Raw genomic sequence first — 16,426 nt, 5'->3', positions numbered from 1 at the left:
AAGAGCGACTGAGTCATAAAAACCGAGAGCATAATTTAAAAGAATTTACTATTTAAAATATTTTCAATCAGGCCAATTTTGGCAAACAAAGAAAACTTTTGCTTTCCTAAATAATTACAACAAATGGCTTGCATTCCTAATAAATAAATAGAATTTTGATGGAATATCAATATTTGTATGCTCAAGTCATAATAATGAGGAATTAAAGTGTTGCAAAAAAAGTTGTAAATACCGGCATTCCAGGTGCGCCCGTCTTCCCGTCAGTCCCTGGAGGTCCTTGTACAGGCTCTGGAAGGTTGAAGTTCTTCAGGACTTCCGTAATGTTACAGGAACACTCCCCAGGAGGTCCTGGAGGACCAACTACTCCTCCAGCGGGCAGGAACTGCAAGTAAAGGACAAGAATAAGGGCAAGAAATAGTCTTTTTTAAGATATTCAATGCCAATGTCATTTTCTTTCAGGAGGTTCTTTAAAATCAAGCTATGACACTTGACTTGGAAGCATCATTAACTGGTAGCTCAATGATAAATATCAAGATCACGTGCTGGATCATACCAGCTGTTTTTAAATTCGAATACTATCATTTAAGTCGACCAAGAAAGAGATTTATGAAAAGCTTAAATTTATCTTCAGTCAAAATATACAACATAAGAAATTTACCTTTTATAAATTTGGGTAGAAATTAGAACTATTGAACTCTTGTTTCTTTACATAGTCAGGGTCAACATTACTGCGGGGTGACTTACAAACAGCCAACAGTAAGTTAACTTTAGCATAGTATAGATTTTAGTGGAAGCTTGAAACCAGAAAATGTTCTAATCGCTTCAGTGACATATCCTATTTTTTTCTAGATTTGTTCTAGATTCTTGAGTTAGCCCTCAGACCACCACCATAAATTTTTTTTTTCAGGGCTCTAAGACAGCATTTTTGCTTTATCAGCTGCGGAATTGGAAAAAGGGTATTAATAATTGTCATGAGTTTAATAAGACTAAAGAAAAAACTGAACACATATTGAGTTTAAATATTTACTACCTTACTGTCCGATGCTTAATGGCATATCTGTGCGTCTATACCTTTAATTGAAGACCGAAACTTTATAGATCGGTTTAGTTGAAGATCCAAACCGACTCGGAAAAGAAAAGCCAATATATTTAATACATAGATGTATCAACCTATGATTGACCCCATATTTTAAAATCTAAGCTTATATTAGTTATCCTATCAATAGAGTTTTGTGGACACTGTAAAAAATATATATTGTTTACATATCTTAAATTATATAGACTGGTTAACTTTCTTGAAATCACAACAACGCCCGACGGGTAAGCTAAATATTGGAAAAAGAAAATCTGTAAGAAAAGTTACTACAAAACAAGGTATGATATAAAAATATTTGTATAGTTCCTGCTACTGGGATGGTTGTATAAGAAAACATTGATGGTAACTATATGCTATATGAACATAAAATTGTTGATGCTCTAGGCAACTAGTACTACATTAGCCTATTTAGAATAGAATGGATGACACAATAAATGAAAATGGAAAAAGACAACTTAAAATAGAACACCAATATTTTAATTTAATTCACTAATTGCTTTTTATTTGAAATCAACTGATAAAGTTTTGTATGTGGCCAAAATTTATGTTATGGATGAAATAGTATTACAGAAAAGGAAATTTTATTTTTAGTAGTTTATTTATTTTATTTCAGTAATATCAAACAACTAAAAAAAAATAACTAAACGAAACCGAATACCATTTATGTAGAAACTCTATATGGAACTCTTCTACTGAACTAATGTGTGAATCGTCGAGACTGAACCCACTTTTATTTACCCTGAGACGTGTTTTCTAAAAGATTCTTTTTCGTCTTTCTTCCCTCAAAGCTCAAAGAAACAAGAGAATTTACTTTCACTTTGAAAGATCTTTTGAAATTGCCTACATCGCAACAATATTCTACATATGGGTTGTTGAAATAGATTAGACCTAATGATAAAGTCAAAGAAAAATAAACATTTTAAAATCATAACTTTATTTAGGCCTAACTCTCCTATCATCTATGGTCAAATATCTGATTGAATACAATACATTTAAGTTTTATTGTTTTGTGAACTATATAGCAAAAACATTGTTATATGTCTTCTTAAAATTCTATTTGATTTCTGTGGTTACAAACGGTTAAAATAGTCTTGAAAAAACTAATTAACAAGGCATCGCAATACTTTGTAAACAAACATTTATATGTAACAATTGCAATTACAGTACATAAATACGTTAACTAATGGGAGAAGAACGTTTTTTGTCGAACTTAAAAAAAATAAATATGTTTTGAAATGAAACACGAATATAGATTCTCTTATCAAAGTGTTTCAAAGGTAATTATACATAGATGTTAGTTGGTGTGCTTTATTTTACAACAAAAGTTAAACTAACTCTTGTTATTGCCCTCATTTGTTTCCTGAAGTCCCTAAATATTTAAATAGCGGGGGCTATGTTTTAACCCGTCACAGCTTGAAGATGAACCTTTAGGTTCGAAACCTGGGTCACTGACCTAAGTTCGGATCACAAACAGTACTACAGGTATTTAACCTTTTATTTATAACGTATATATCTAATATTACTTAACTTATATCTTCTATTCACTCACAGAAATCTAACTCATATATTAATTAATCTTATTTAGAGCTTCGAGATACTGTTTATTTGATATATTTAATTTTAAGAAAAAATGGTAAACAAAACAGTGCAAGAGATGAAACTAGAGCTCAGCAGCAAAGCCTCGAGAGCCTATTTTAAGTAGATTTTCCCGACAATATATGGCTCATATGTGGATATCAAAGTCACACAATAGAGCTTTGGAACACTTGACATGAGCAGCACCTCGGGTTGATTAAATGTAAATAAAGACATTGAGCCCTGAAGTTAAAAATATTCCTTTGATCAGGATATTGCCCGACTTATATGAGTGTATTTCATGCTTTGATTGCACATGCGAATGGTAAATTGCAGAATGTATCATGATACAAGGACTTTTAAATGGTTTTAAAATTATATTAAGGATGTAAACAATTTTTGTTTACATTAATTTTTTTGGTAATTTTATAAATGTTTGACACAATGACTGTTGTCATATGATCTTAAATCTATTTATATAGACTTATAAGACTTTAATAGACTTATATAGATTATAAGAATATTTAAGACTATTGGATAGCCTAACAACGTTTTCAATAAAATAGTAAGCTATCAATATTTTACTCAAAAACACACTTTATTAGTTTCCTTGTAGCAGCAAACCTAGGTACTCGTTAAACCTAATGTTATTAAAATATATTTAACTGAAAATCAATTCAGACAAATGGAAATTCGCTTAGTCTGCAGGTTTGCTGCGGCGGGGGTATTTTTATTTAATCTATCAAGAGCTTATAATTAACAATGCCTCCAATCGGCATAAAATGAGGTTTCATGTAAAATATTTACTTCTATATCTTCATATTCAATATTATGTTTATTTTATATTTTTCGTCGGCTCCGTTCGTTGAGTGTATATAAAGTACAAATATATTTCTCTCAACTTCGTTGTAATGTATAGTTTTACATTGCGGAATTATTATTACCATTAACAATAGATTTAATCTGTATTGTTTATGATGACAAATCTTTCTTAAGAACATGTAACTGTTTTGATAGTTTTAACTATGAAACCCCACCTGGAGGAAGTTGAAACACCACCCAACAAGGCTCTGCCCCTTTGTACTTTACGTTTAAACATGATTGTAATTCTAACTATTCACCGTCACAATATATTTTGACAATTCGTTAGAGAATCTATAGGATTTTGCGCATCAACAAATCAAAAGAAGAATATCGAATCCACAGAGGTCGGAGGTCTGATAGAAACGAACCCAAATCATAATTTCCTTTGACACTATGACAAATGGTACATCATATCACTGATGATTTACGTTTGATCCAGCTCTATTGCTTTGTGAATATTTGTGTTCATCTCTCCACAAAGAGTTTTGTAACTATTGTGTTTACACAAATATTTATCGTGATGATAGTGTTTTCAATTGGAAAAACAGTTTATTGTTATTATTCATGTGGGGGAATGGGTTTGAAATTGTTTACTGATAAAACGGAGGTCAAAGAAGTCTGCATTTAGTTAAATATTTAATTAAACATTACATTAAATTTATTTTATTTATCGGACTAGTGTGTCATGTTTTATGTTTTGCCAAAGCATGGTAAGATAAAATATACTTGTCGAAGATTTTCAAGTAACGTTTGAGATAAAGTGAAAATATGCTTTAAAACATTATTTTAAGCGTTAAGGAAAGGTATATATAAAATAAATAAGTTGCAAGAACATATTTTTAGAACTCTCCAATTGCCTCCTCCCTAAAAAAGATGGACTTGTAAGATAGTATTTTAATACGCCTCTAATACATCCTATACTTACTTAATACATCCCTATAAGTTTGATTTTTAAACATAATGACCAAACTCTACAAAATTTAATCAAAATCGGATGCATTTTTGGGTGATTTTGGCTTCTGGGGACCTCAAAACTAAAAAGTAAATTGTGTTATTATGTCTTATTATGAAACATACAGTAATAGCTTATTCCCTATGTGGTAAATTCACTAAAATATCAAAATTTAGTTGGTCAAGATTAAAAAAAAATTCCCACCTCATTTTTTCGGGTTAAAACTTTCAACAGCTCTTAAATTGTTTATTTTTCCAACCAAAAATGCCAAATTATGTTATAAAAATTGAAAACGTGAATTAACAGTACGGCTTTGTATGTTGGTAAAATAATATGATTCGGCAAACTCACTCCGATACTAAAACAACTAAATCTTACTTCGGTATAGCTTGGTATCCAACCACCATTATGTAGTATGTTGCTCATAACAATACATTTACTTAAATAATGTCCTAATGTGTTCAACTCACCCCGTCATCACCTGAACCAAACTCAGGAAGTCCTGATGTTCCTCTAGGATTGTAGGGAGGTCCCGGTGGACCTGGAGGACCCTCTATTGATTCGCCAGGAGGTCCCTAAGGATAAGATACTAACTGTTACACTAATAATGAACAATTCGAGCAAAAACTACGTCAAAGTCTATAGTATCATATTTTGAAGACTTTTGTTTTAATGAAGCAAACAACAAACAACATTTTGTTTGAAGTATATTTTTAAAAAGAAACACAATAACCTATTCCTGTTTAGCAAACGTAAATCTCAATATTCTTTGACAGCAAGTTTTGGGACAGGAAGAGTAATAATTGTGACAGGAAAAGTAATATGGTCGTAGTTTTTAAGCAAAAAAATTTTGATATTCGTGGAATTCAGTAGAATATTAAGATATTTTAATACATAGGTATGATGCATAGAAGGTAAATCAAGAACACAAATCTTCAAAGTGGTATTATGGATTTGAAAATACATCTACCATTCATAGTCTTTCTACATAATTTAATTACTACATACTGAAGAAGGCTAATGCCGAAATAAAGAAATTTTTTGTTAAAAGTGTGTGAATGGTTTAACTTTTATAATGATTTAGCCACTTGGCCATACTATGAAGAAACTATTACTACATAATTTATAATGCATACTTTGACCTCAATGTAGTAAGAAATTTCTATTTGAAAAATGTTTACATTTTTTACAGTTATGAGTCTGGGAAATCTACGACTGTTTTAGTGCTATATAAATATTCATACCTTTTAACATTTATGTTGCTGTAGGTTTTTATAAAATTTTATTAGTACACTTAAAAAAGAGATAAACAAAATTAACTGCAATTATTTCAAAGAAACAGTAAACTAGAACTACGTGATAAATAAACAATAACAACTCATATTAGACCCCGATTGGCGTTATAAAATTACCATTTGGGAAGTTAATTAAGGGTCATAATTTCCTTCCAATTGATCATAATACATAGCAATTAACTCTCTAAAACGGTTAAATTGTGCATTTGGTTTAATTTCCTACCAGACATGAGAGATTCCTATTTGAAAGAACATTGTTAAATAATAAGCCATCCGGAAATGTGACCGATTCTGGTTTAATTGGGATCATGCGATAGAAATACCTGCTTAGTGATCGATAAGTAATTTTCAGTATTTATAGGTATAAGTTGCTCGAATCAAATTTGTTGTTACGTATTTGTTGTTTATCCGATCAAAGATTGTTCCAATAAATTACAAGATTGGACTCAGGTAAAAGTAAATATCAATTGATTATTATTTGACAAAAGACTCCTTAATAAATATTCAGTTAAAATAAACTATAAAGTGTGTTTATCTATCAGCCAACTAAATAAACATGTTTACAGTACAGTACTTTAGTGATGGCAATGTATGATTGGACAGTTCGTTAAAATTATAAAGATAGGTAAGAACAAAATGGCATAGAATATGAAAAAATGTTTATGTACTTACAGGCTCTCCTCTTTCTCCTTTTTGCCCCTTCATTCCGGTGAATCCTACAACAATAAACAAAAATAAATGAAATTTAGGTAAAGAAGAAATAAAAACAGTCACGATTAAAAATACAGAATGTCCCGGAACTCTCTACCAATATTTTAGGGCATTTCTCCTAGGTAAGAAACATACCTAAATTTCATATTTAAATTGTCCGGAAGTCCTTAGTTACTCACACAGCCGCCATCTTGTTTTTTTTTCAATTATTATATTTTTTCTAAAGAATGGTTAAACATACGAAATGGAAACTGTGCACAAACATTTATGACAACTAGTCAAAGCTACAAAAAAATTATGACGATTTATCAAATCCATAAAACAAAATGGCGGCCGTTTAAAATTTTGTTTCTGAAATAGCTCGAAAACCGCTGATTTTACAAACATTTAAACGGCCGCCATTTTGTTTTATGAATTTGATAAATCGTCATAATTGTGTTGTAGCTTTGTCTAGTTGTCATAAATGTTTGTGCAAAGTTTCCATTTCGTATGTTTAACCATTCTTTAGAAAAAATAATAATAATCGAAAAAACAAAATGGCGGCTGTGTGAGTAACTAAGGACTTTCGGACAATTTAAATATGATATTTAGGTATGTTTCTTACCCAGGAGCAATGCCCTAAGATATTGGTAGAGAGTTCCGGGATACCCTGTATAAGAAAGAATGTAAACAAGGATAGTGAACAAATAAAGTTTTACAGTAAACGAAACAAATACAACACGGCTTGGAAATTGAAAGCCAAACCATGCTGAAATAATTGACTACAATAATAAACTAAAACATTGGTAAAACTGATGTACGAAAATAGGAAAAAATGTAGATTGACGGCAAAAACTTAAAAGCTACACATTATTTCGTCTTGGGATTACGTAAAAAAATATAGCTTTGATTTAATTACTTTTTACACCAAAATATATTTTATTTTTAAGATATTAGTATATCTTCTTTTAGTTAGTTGTGCTTAGGTCTGCGCATGTCCGTCAAACCAAATCACCAACAACATTTTCCAAATTAAAAAAACTACGTAAATGTATTATTAAATATACAATACATAAATTAAGAGTATCGACTACAGGATTGTTATCGTATATGGTAGAGTGCGGATGGACATAGTCTTGAGCCTTGGTTCACATTCGGGGATTATACATTGTAATCCATGGGAACCACACAAGCTTCCCCAGAAATCCACTCTCTGTAGCGTAAATTATACACGTGGCTTGAAACTCATTGGAAATGTATTTAATTTACAAATAACAAATGAAAGCGATAGGCCATATAGGAACAAGTTCTTTGTATTTTTACCAATGAAATGTTTAAATGCAAAAATGTATAAGATAAAGATTACAATGGTAGACCTGACACTGTGACCAAACTGTATTGAAACCCTGTCAAAATGAAAATTTAAATAGCTTTGTAAAAAGGTAGTTTAAACATTGCGTAGCCTATATTACGTTTAAGTTATTTTCAAGAGATTGGTCGTATGATAAAGCTACAAATCTAACCGAACCCCATTCTAACGTCAAAGAATAGTTATGCATCGTCATTAGATTGTTTTGGAACATGTTGCGAGAAGTAAGTGTATACAACAACCGGTTAAAAGGAATTGGTGAAAAAAGACATTTTTGTGGCACTATAATACAAATATTAAAATAATAAAACATTACAATTTTTTTTGTAACAAATAATAAAAGGCTTAAACGAAACTCTTAACTTATTCAAATGTGCTACAAGGAAACACAGTGAAAGACTTGTCTTTATAGAGTCTTTGGTGTGGAAATTTAATTTTAATTCCAAACAAAGTTTTCAGCGTTATCTTGTTTGCGCTCATGAATCCGCACAAACACATTTCCCCGGCGTTAGACTGGAAAAACATCCTTTACACAAGGGAGATGCGAAAGCCATGACTAAAACTCGCTCTATATTCGTTTTATAATGTTCAACAAACATTTTAACTTTGCTTTAATGTTAAAACATATCAAGATTCGTTTTTTCTTAGCTAAATATTATTCCACTTGCTCCAGTTAATGATTAAATTTTATAGACTGATATAACTATTTTGTCGTTTGAAAACTCAAATTTGTCACAGGCCCATACTTGACCAACCTTACTAAAACACATACAGGGTGTAGAAAATGTCTGGAACCAGCATTATATCTGGTGAGTGGTTAAAGAAATACAACTGATATTTTGTGTACGGATATACTATGGTTTTACCTATCTTTTGGTGCCTTATGACATTTTTTACCACTTATAGGGAACGTCCTGTGGAGGATGCAGTAAAAAGTTTTAATGGAAGCCTATGGTAAATGATACATCATTTAAAAGGCCGTTTTTTTCTGAGTAAGGAGCCACAAGTTTCATCTCAAAAGGACCACGCTAGCGAAAATGGTGACTGTTTAAAGTTTTTGAAAATAATTGAATTTTAAATTTCAAACAGTCGCCATTTTTGCTAGGAAGGTCCTTTTGAGATGAAACTTGTGGCTCCTTACTCAGAAAAAATTGGCCTTTAAAATGATGTATCATTTACCATAGGCTTCCATTAAAACCTTTTACTGCATCCTCTACGGGACGTTCCCTATAAGTGGTAAAAAATTTCATAAGGCATCAAAAGATAGGTAAAACCATAGTATATCCATATACAAAATATCAGTTGTTTTTCTTTAACCACTCACCTAATATAATGTTGGTTCCAGACATTTTCAACACCCTGTATAGAATTAATGTACAGAAAATAATATAAAATTTTTATGAAATAATTATACAATCAAAATCGCTTAAGCTGAGCTTTGGGAATCCATGAATATTCAAAAGAGCATTAATTTTCAAAATATAAAACAAATTGTAACCACTACAAGATAATTTAACTTAATTCATAAATTAATAAATTTACTTTTTTATTTCGAAGCAAACCTAATATTCTTTAACGTCAAATACCAGTAAGGTGTAATGTTTGGGAATAAGATTTTTCAGAGAATTAGGCTTACTCTTATTAATAATTATAGAGTCAATACCTTTACACACATTTGACTTACATTATTGATGTCATCTCTAGGTATAAGGTGATATTTCCAATAATGAGGGTAAATGTGCTTTATTTTCCGTTTAAGTTACAGGATGCCTGTATTACATATACCTAAACTGGAAATAGACTCACAACACATATGTTATAAACGGCTGTTTTTGCTGCACTATAACGAAACAAATATTACTCAAGTGATATACGAGTACTATACTAGATTTGACAAAGAAACAAAGCTTCAAAGCCCTGATTGCTGTAAAAGGACCAACAAAAAAAAATTAATCACTGTAGTAAACAGTAAACAAATTTCCCAACAGTTTAGAGGTTGACTGAAGCTGAAAAATGAATGAATATAATATTATAAGTACTCCGATCCTTATCTTTTGAAGAAAAAAAAAAAAATTTGTTTACGACTTGTATTTGCACTAACTTTTGTCAGATGTTAAGATTTATGAAGACTTGAGCTTTTAGCTTTAACTCTAAAAGACGAACATCGTTCACCTTTACGATTTCCTTACATTCAAACAACTTTGACACCTCAAAGCTAAAACAGTACGTGTCTCTGAACTGTATTCATTAGTAATGATTAAAATTAATGACTTTATATGCAACAAATTTGGTATTTTTTTCATATTTATTTTTAAGTTAAATGAAAAAAAAACATTTACTCAGACATTTGCTATTTCAATGGAAATAGTTTTGAAAACCATGAAAGTACACAAGTAAAAGCATTCAACAACTATTTCTTTGACACAATGCTTTTCCTTTAAAAGCCACGAAGTACGAGGCCACTTAGGCACCAGAATGTTCTTTAGAAATACTTTTTATTCGTTTCTAAAATTTATACAAGCAAAAAATAATTATTAGCAAATGTTTAGTGACTGATTCTAATAAGTATTCTAATATGCTCGGGACTTCAGTCCCTAAGGTCCCGGATTACAATCCCCCCTAAATCAACGATGGATTCTATCTATGTAATAATGTCGCAATTCCTTGGGGAGCGAGCTGTAGTGGTTACAGCGCGGGACTCTGGTTCCTGAGGTCCCGGGTTCAAATCCCGCCAAATAACCAATAGATTTTATAGAAGTAATAATGCCGTAACCCCTGAAGTAATGTGAAAAATGATTCCGGGCTCGAGTCTAGCTTTCTAGGACAAAATAGTATAATATAGTTTGCTTTATTAAACTGGAAACGCTGTTTCAACATCGTATCTTAATCATTTCTTGTTCCAAGAGGTTAACCACGCCATCCATTGCCCGTCCACATCCCTAGGAATTGCGAGTAAAATGAATATAGCAAATCGAGAAGCGACCTGTTACAGTACAATACTACCAACCTCGGTTACTTCGATCTGTCAGTCGCTCTACCTAAATATCCACCGACTCGCAAACTAAATTACAGTGACGGATATTGTTTAAAATTTAATACTGTATCTCAATAATAACAAGCTAAGAGTTAGATTTTTTTATATGAATATAAAAATTATATTTCAAAAGGATTTTATGTTATTACGGTCAAGAGTATACTATACAAGTTTATAAACCATGTTTGTAAACCAAACTTGCTAAGTTTATTGATTTAAATTCACCGTTCTAAAATGAAAGTAATTATTTACAGATAACATTTAAAACATCTTTTAAGAAGAGAAAAAAATCATGCTGAAGTATACATATACAGAAACATCGAGGAGATGAGTATCAGCCCCAGAGGAGTAAACATTGCTATTTCTCTTGAGGGTTGTTTCAATAGTATCTCGGAGTGGTTTTGGTGGAATGTTCATTTCACATCTGCACTTGCATTGTACTCTTATAGAGGAGAAAAATAATATGTACAAAATTGTTTGTTATTTTTATTTTATTCACTAAGTAGTCAAACAAGACGATAAAAAATTGCTGTTTAGGTTTTCACCATACATTATGTTAGGTAAATATTTGGAGAATTTAAAAAGAATTTTAGTTTATTGATCGTTAATGATACAAATTTCCAAAAATTAAAGAAAAATTTGATATAATTACAAATATTTGCCATCACTAAATGACAATATTGGACTTGTATGTAGTTAGGCTAAATGAATAAATTATCTAGCGTTCATAAAGGGCAAAAAAAAAAAATTAAAAGTATTTTAAAATCCACACTTATAAATATAACTTTGATGTTAAAAGCTTACAAAAAATCCTGCAGCTGACGCGAAAAGATACAAAAACACTCTAAAACTTCGCAGATTATTGACAGATATTTTCTCACAGTAGAGATTTATCAGTTTTAAGTGCTCAACTACAAAGTATTTTCCTAAATACACAATGATTGAAAAGCTATTGTTTCAACCCTTAAAAAAACCTCAGTAACTATAACACATTTATTTATTCATCAAGACCACCTCAAGCTGTGAAACTAACTGCTGTTTCAAAAATAAAAAGCACCAATAAAATTCTACGTACAGTAAACGTGAGCTTTTTTCCTTATTAAAATAACAATGAACCTCCTCCACATACCAATATATCTACTTTACAAAAGTAATGAATCCAGGATAATGTTAAGATGTACGTTCCGAGGACAAAGATTTAGTTACATTTACATCATTAAATACCCCCGCCGCAGCAAACCTGCCGTCTAAGCGAATTTCCATTTGGCTGAATTGATTTTCAATCGATCTATTTAAATAACATTAGGTTTAACGAGTACCTAGGTTTGCTGCTACAAGGAAACTAATAAAGTGTGTGTTTTAAGTAAAATAATTATTGCTTAGTATGAAATGAATATATTTGCCAAGTTTGATCAAAAGATATCCATAAACAAGCAAACTACAACATTTTACAATATTCTCCATAAGAATAACATGGAAATTTTAAATTTACAATTTTTTTTAGTTTTCTCCGTAACCAATAACCGTACAAAAACACTTTGATATACTGAATTGTTTGTTTTTTTAAGCTCTTTAAGAAGGTTTAGAGAAAAATTGGGAAATTTTGTGTTTTGAGGGTCAAAAGTGAGAAAAACCAATTTTTACCCCATAAAACCCTGTTCCCATGGTCCGATCATGCTGGATCGCGAACTCATTCAAGTTTATCCCGCTTTACACCTTCAAACCAAATTTCATCAAAATCGGATAAAAATTACTCAAGTTATCGTGTTCACGGACACATATATATATATATAAATCTATATATATCTATATATATATATATATATATATATATATATACATATATAAAAATTTGAACGAATGGTGTTTTTGGCCTCTGGGGACATCAAAATGAAAAAGTAAATCGGTCCCGGGCTTAAGTCTTACCATGAGACCTACGGTAATAGCTACTTCCCTATAGGGAAATTCGCTAAAAGAAAATTACGGGAGAAAAAGGAAAGCATAAATGAAATATGTGTTTAGTAAATGAATAACATAGATAAAATAAACTTTATTTTACATTAACTTTTTGAAACTAAGCAAAAGCTGACCTATAGAATAAAATGAATTATGTGTGAACAAAAATACAAAATACCTGTTTATGTTTAGTACAACAAAATGTAGACGCATTGAATAAAATTACAACAGCAAAATACTCCCGCCACAGCAAACCTGCAGACTAAGCGAATGTCCATTAGCCTGATAGGATTTACACTAAAATGTCTCCTTAAAAATATCAGATTTATTCCCTATTTAAATAGAATTAGTTAAACGAGTAGGCCTACTTAGGTTTGCTGCAACAGGGAGGGTAAAAAGGTGGTTTTTTATGTTAATAGGTTAGTAAGAAATTAATGTATTTTCCAAATTCGGTCAAAATATGTTTATAAACAAGCAAACTACAACAGTTGACTTTTTCTCCGTAAGAATAACATGGGGATTTTAAATTTACAGTTTTTTGGAATTTTCTCCGTAACCATTAGGCGCACAATAACGCTTCAATATACTAAATTATTTGTTTTTTTTATGCTCTACAATATGGTGTGAAAAGAAATTGTAAATATTTGTGTTTTTAGGGTCAAAAATGGGAAAAACCTATTTTTACCCCATAAAACCCCCCATAAACCCCCGTCCCCATAATCCGATCATGCTGGTTCGCGAACTCCTTCGAATAAATGTAGGTTAACACGTTTGTACCAAATTTCATCAAAATCGGATAATTTTTGCTCGAGTTATCGTGCTAACGGACACATATATATAAATATATATATATGAATTTGAACGGATGGTGTTTTTGGCCTCTAGGGACCTCAAAACGAACCAATAAATCGGTCCCGGGTCCAGGTCTTACCATGAGTATTACGGTAATAGCTTATTCCCTATATGGGAAATTCGCTAAAAAAAAAACGTTTATTTAATCCATCAACGACCATATATACCGAATGCTTTACAATATAAAAGCTAATTTTAGGTGCGTCGTTCTAGAAATTTCAGTAAGGAAATCGAGATCGTATTTTGTAAGGCTTTGTGAAGGTAAATTTTGCAAAGGTTTGCCAACCTCTTGAGGGTAAGCAAACCTATTTCTCCGGAGGGTGGTTTTCATACAAGTCTTGGTTCGGAATAGGTCCATTTGTTCCTTTCACTGTCACTCTCGCATAGATATATTATATGTATATATATTATAGCTCATATTATATGTTTTGGGTGTTTATATTGATGCACAGGGTGTCCCACGAAGAAATTTTATATTTTTTGCCCATTTATGCACCAACAGTTTTGAAACTTCACTCAAAAATTAGGGTTTTAAATGTTCTGTAATACCTTTGGCTTCCTAATATTTTTAGAAACAAACAGTGAAAAATCTTTGTATCAACATTTCTTTTTTGAGTTATTACTTTTTTTCGTCAGTTTGACACTGTTGCTGTTAGTTTTTGATGGATAGGCTAATTTATGAAAGAAAAAAAAAACTAATACAATAAACTAACTAACTAATAACTAATAACTAACACTACTAACTACTAACTACTAATAACTAATTTGAATATTTTTTCATTTATTTATTTACAATGCTTACGGCATTGCCTAATAACATAGCCTAATATCCGCTTTTTTAGTGCTGTTTTACTAAAAACTGAAGTTAGAGAGATTCATTTGAATTTCTAACAATAAGGTGTTGTGCGTAGAAATGTCTTTTGGTAACATTAAAAGCTGTTAGGCAATGTTTACAACTCTACAAGGGTCTAATAAAATGAAAATGAAATGAAATGAAATGAAAAATCATTTATTTATACAGGCAAAGTTAGGTCCACATGGCCCTTTCTTACACTTAACCTGTACTTTAAAACATAATATAAATATTTTAACATAATCAGCTTATACAATAAAACAAAACAGAAATCTACAGAAACTCAGATACAGAAACTTTTATCAAAAATCAGTAAATTTTAAAAATACTTACACACACACACACACTCACTCACACATACATACAAGTCAGCGACCGCCATGCGCACAGGCCCCTACGACAAACCTACCATGGCCATACGTTCAAAATAGAGATTTTTTAGCGCTGCCACAAACCGGGAACGACTATCGAGGGATTTAATAGCTAAAGGAAGATCGTTCCAAAGACGGCAAGCAGTTACAATAAACGCTCTGTCGTAAACTGCGGTCCTATGGTGAGGCATACGCAAAGTTAATGATGCATGGCGTGAGTATCTGACACTTTCTTCAGCTACAAACCTAAAATCATCTACAAAATATTTTGGAAAATTGTTTTTTAATATTGAATAGGTTAGCGAAAGAATTTTGATTGATCTCAGGTCACACAGCTTTAATAACTTAGAATGAATGTAGAAAGGTGTGATGCGCTCACTGCGTCTTAGATCATAAATGAATCTTAGGCAGTAGTTCTGAGCGCGTTGGAGAGCATCAGCGAGGTTTACAGTCATGTCATTGATCACAGAGCTGCAGTAAGTGAAGTGGGGAAAAACAAGTGATTTAACCAGGTGTAACTTATGTAAAATATGTTTCCATTTAGTTTTTGCTGGGTTAGTAGATGGTTCAACTCCTGGGTGGGTAACTTGAATTCCTAAAAATGTATTCGAGCAAAGTAACAGCTGTAAATTTTGGAAAATACTTTTAAAGGTACAAGGAAGAACATTTTTTTGTGAACTAAACTAGTCTGAAATATTTATACATTTCTATATTGATTGAGATTTGATAAATAAAAAAAACAATAATATTCTAAACAATTAGCTTATTAGGGGTTGTTATTCTTTTATTATTGTATAGCTAGTGTGAAAGAAATTATGTTTATTTCATATTTTACTCTGTTGCACAATGGAGGTGGAAAATTGAGATGAGTACACTGACGAAATTTCCTTTGAAAGCGTTTTCAGGAAATCACACCCAAGAGAAATAAATAAGTGTATACCGTTGGGTAGGTGATCTTGTTGTAAAAAAAGCTTTCGTCAGATTCTTTTAAGTTTAAAATATTTACCATCTAACATAACCGATATTTGAACCGAGAAACCAAAATGGCAATACTTAAACACGACCGACAGCATTACGAGCTCACAATAAGTAAAAGATATTTTTTTTAAACTTAAGCACGTTATTTATAAACGATAAACTAAACCAGTAAAGGTGTTATTCTAAAAAAAATGGCTGAATTAGTGAGACAATTGTTTATTAATTAACTTCCGGCTTTACTCAGAGTTTGTATTTAGTTTTCTTGATTTATTTTTAGCACCAAGTCAAAAATATACGTCAGGGCTGTCCCAGAAAAAATGCAAATATTTTAATTTCAAATCTGTTATCAACCTTTTAAAACCATCAGTTAGTTGTAAAGATTTCCAGTTTCTTCTGATGTAAGGGAGACAGTGCGAGGATGGCTAAGGAATAAGTAAATATATAAAGAAAACACGTTAAGAAATAAAAAAAAAACGAACACACGAGCAAGCAGCTTGGTCTCTAATCAGTTCTAGTTTTTGAATCATCATTTATTATATTA

The 16,426-nt window shown here is 31.2% G+C and overlaps 1 protein-coding gene across 1 annotated transcript in view; it reads right to left on the bottom strand.

Annotated features, from left to right (window-relative positions):
* Positions 1 to 16,426, bottom strand: part of LOC129002278 (collagen alpha-3(IX) chain-like) — a 106,119-nt gene that overhangs the window by 36,516 nt on the left and 53,177 nt on the right. The window contains exons 4-6 of the mRNA XM_054429963.1: positions 6,455 to 6,498; positions 4,958 to 5,062; positions 233 to 382 (exon numbers count right to left, since the gene is read on the bottom strand). Coding sequence (XP_054285938.1) covers positions 233 to 382; positions 4,958 to 5,062; positions 6,455 to 6,498 — 299 coding nt within the window. The remainder of the gene's footprint in view (positions 1 to 232; positions 383 to 4,957; positions 5,063 to 6,454; positions 6,499 to 16,426) is intronic.

Source organism: Macrosteles quadrilineatus, unplaced genomic scaffold, assembly GCF_028750875.1.
Source record: "Macrosteles quadrilineatus isolate MER2022 unplaced genomic scaffold, UCM_ALF_1.0 Scaffold_9__3_contigs__length_116548681, whole genome shotgun sequence".
Taxonomy (NCBI): domain Eukaryota; kingdom Metazoa; phylum Arthropoda; class Insecta; order Hemiptera; family Cicadellidae; genus Macrosteles; species Macrosteles quadrilineatus.
Note: the sequence above shows the minus strand (reverse complement) of the source record. Positions and strands in the feature narration are given on the sequence as shown.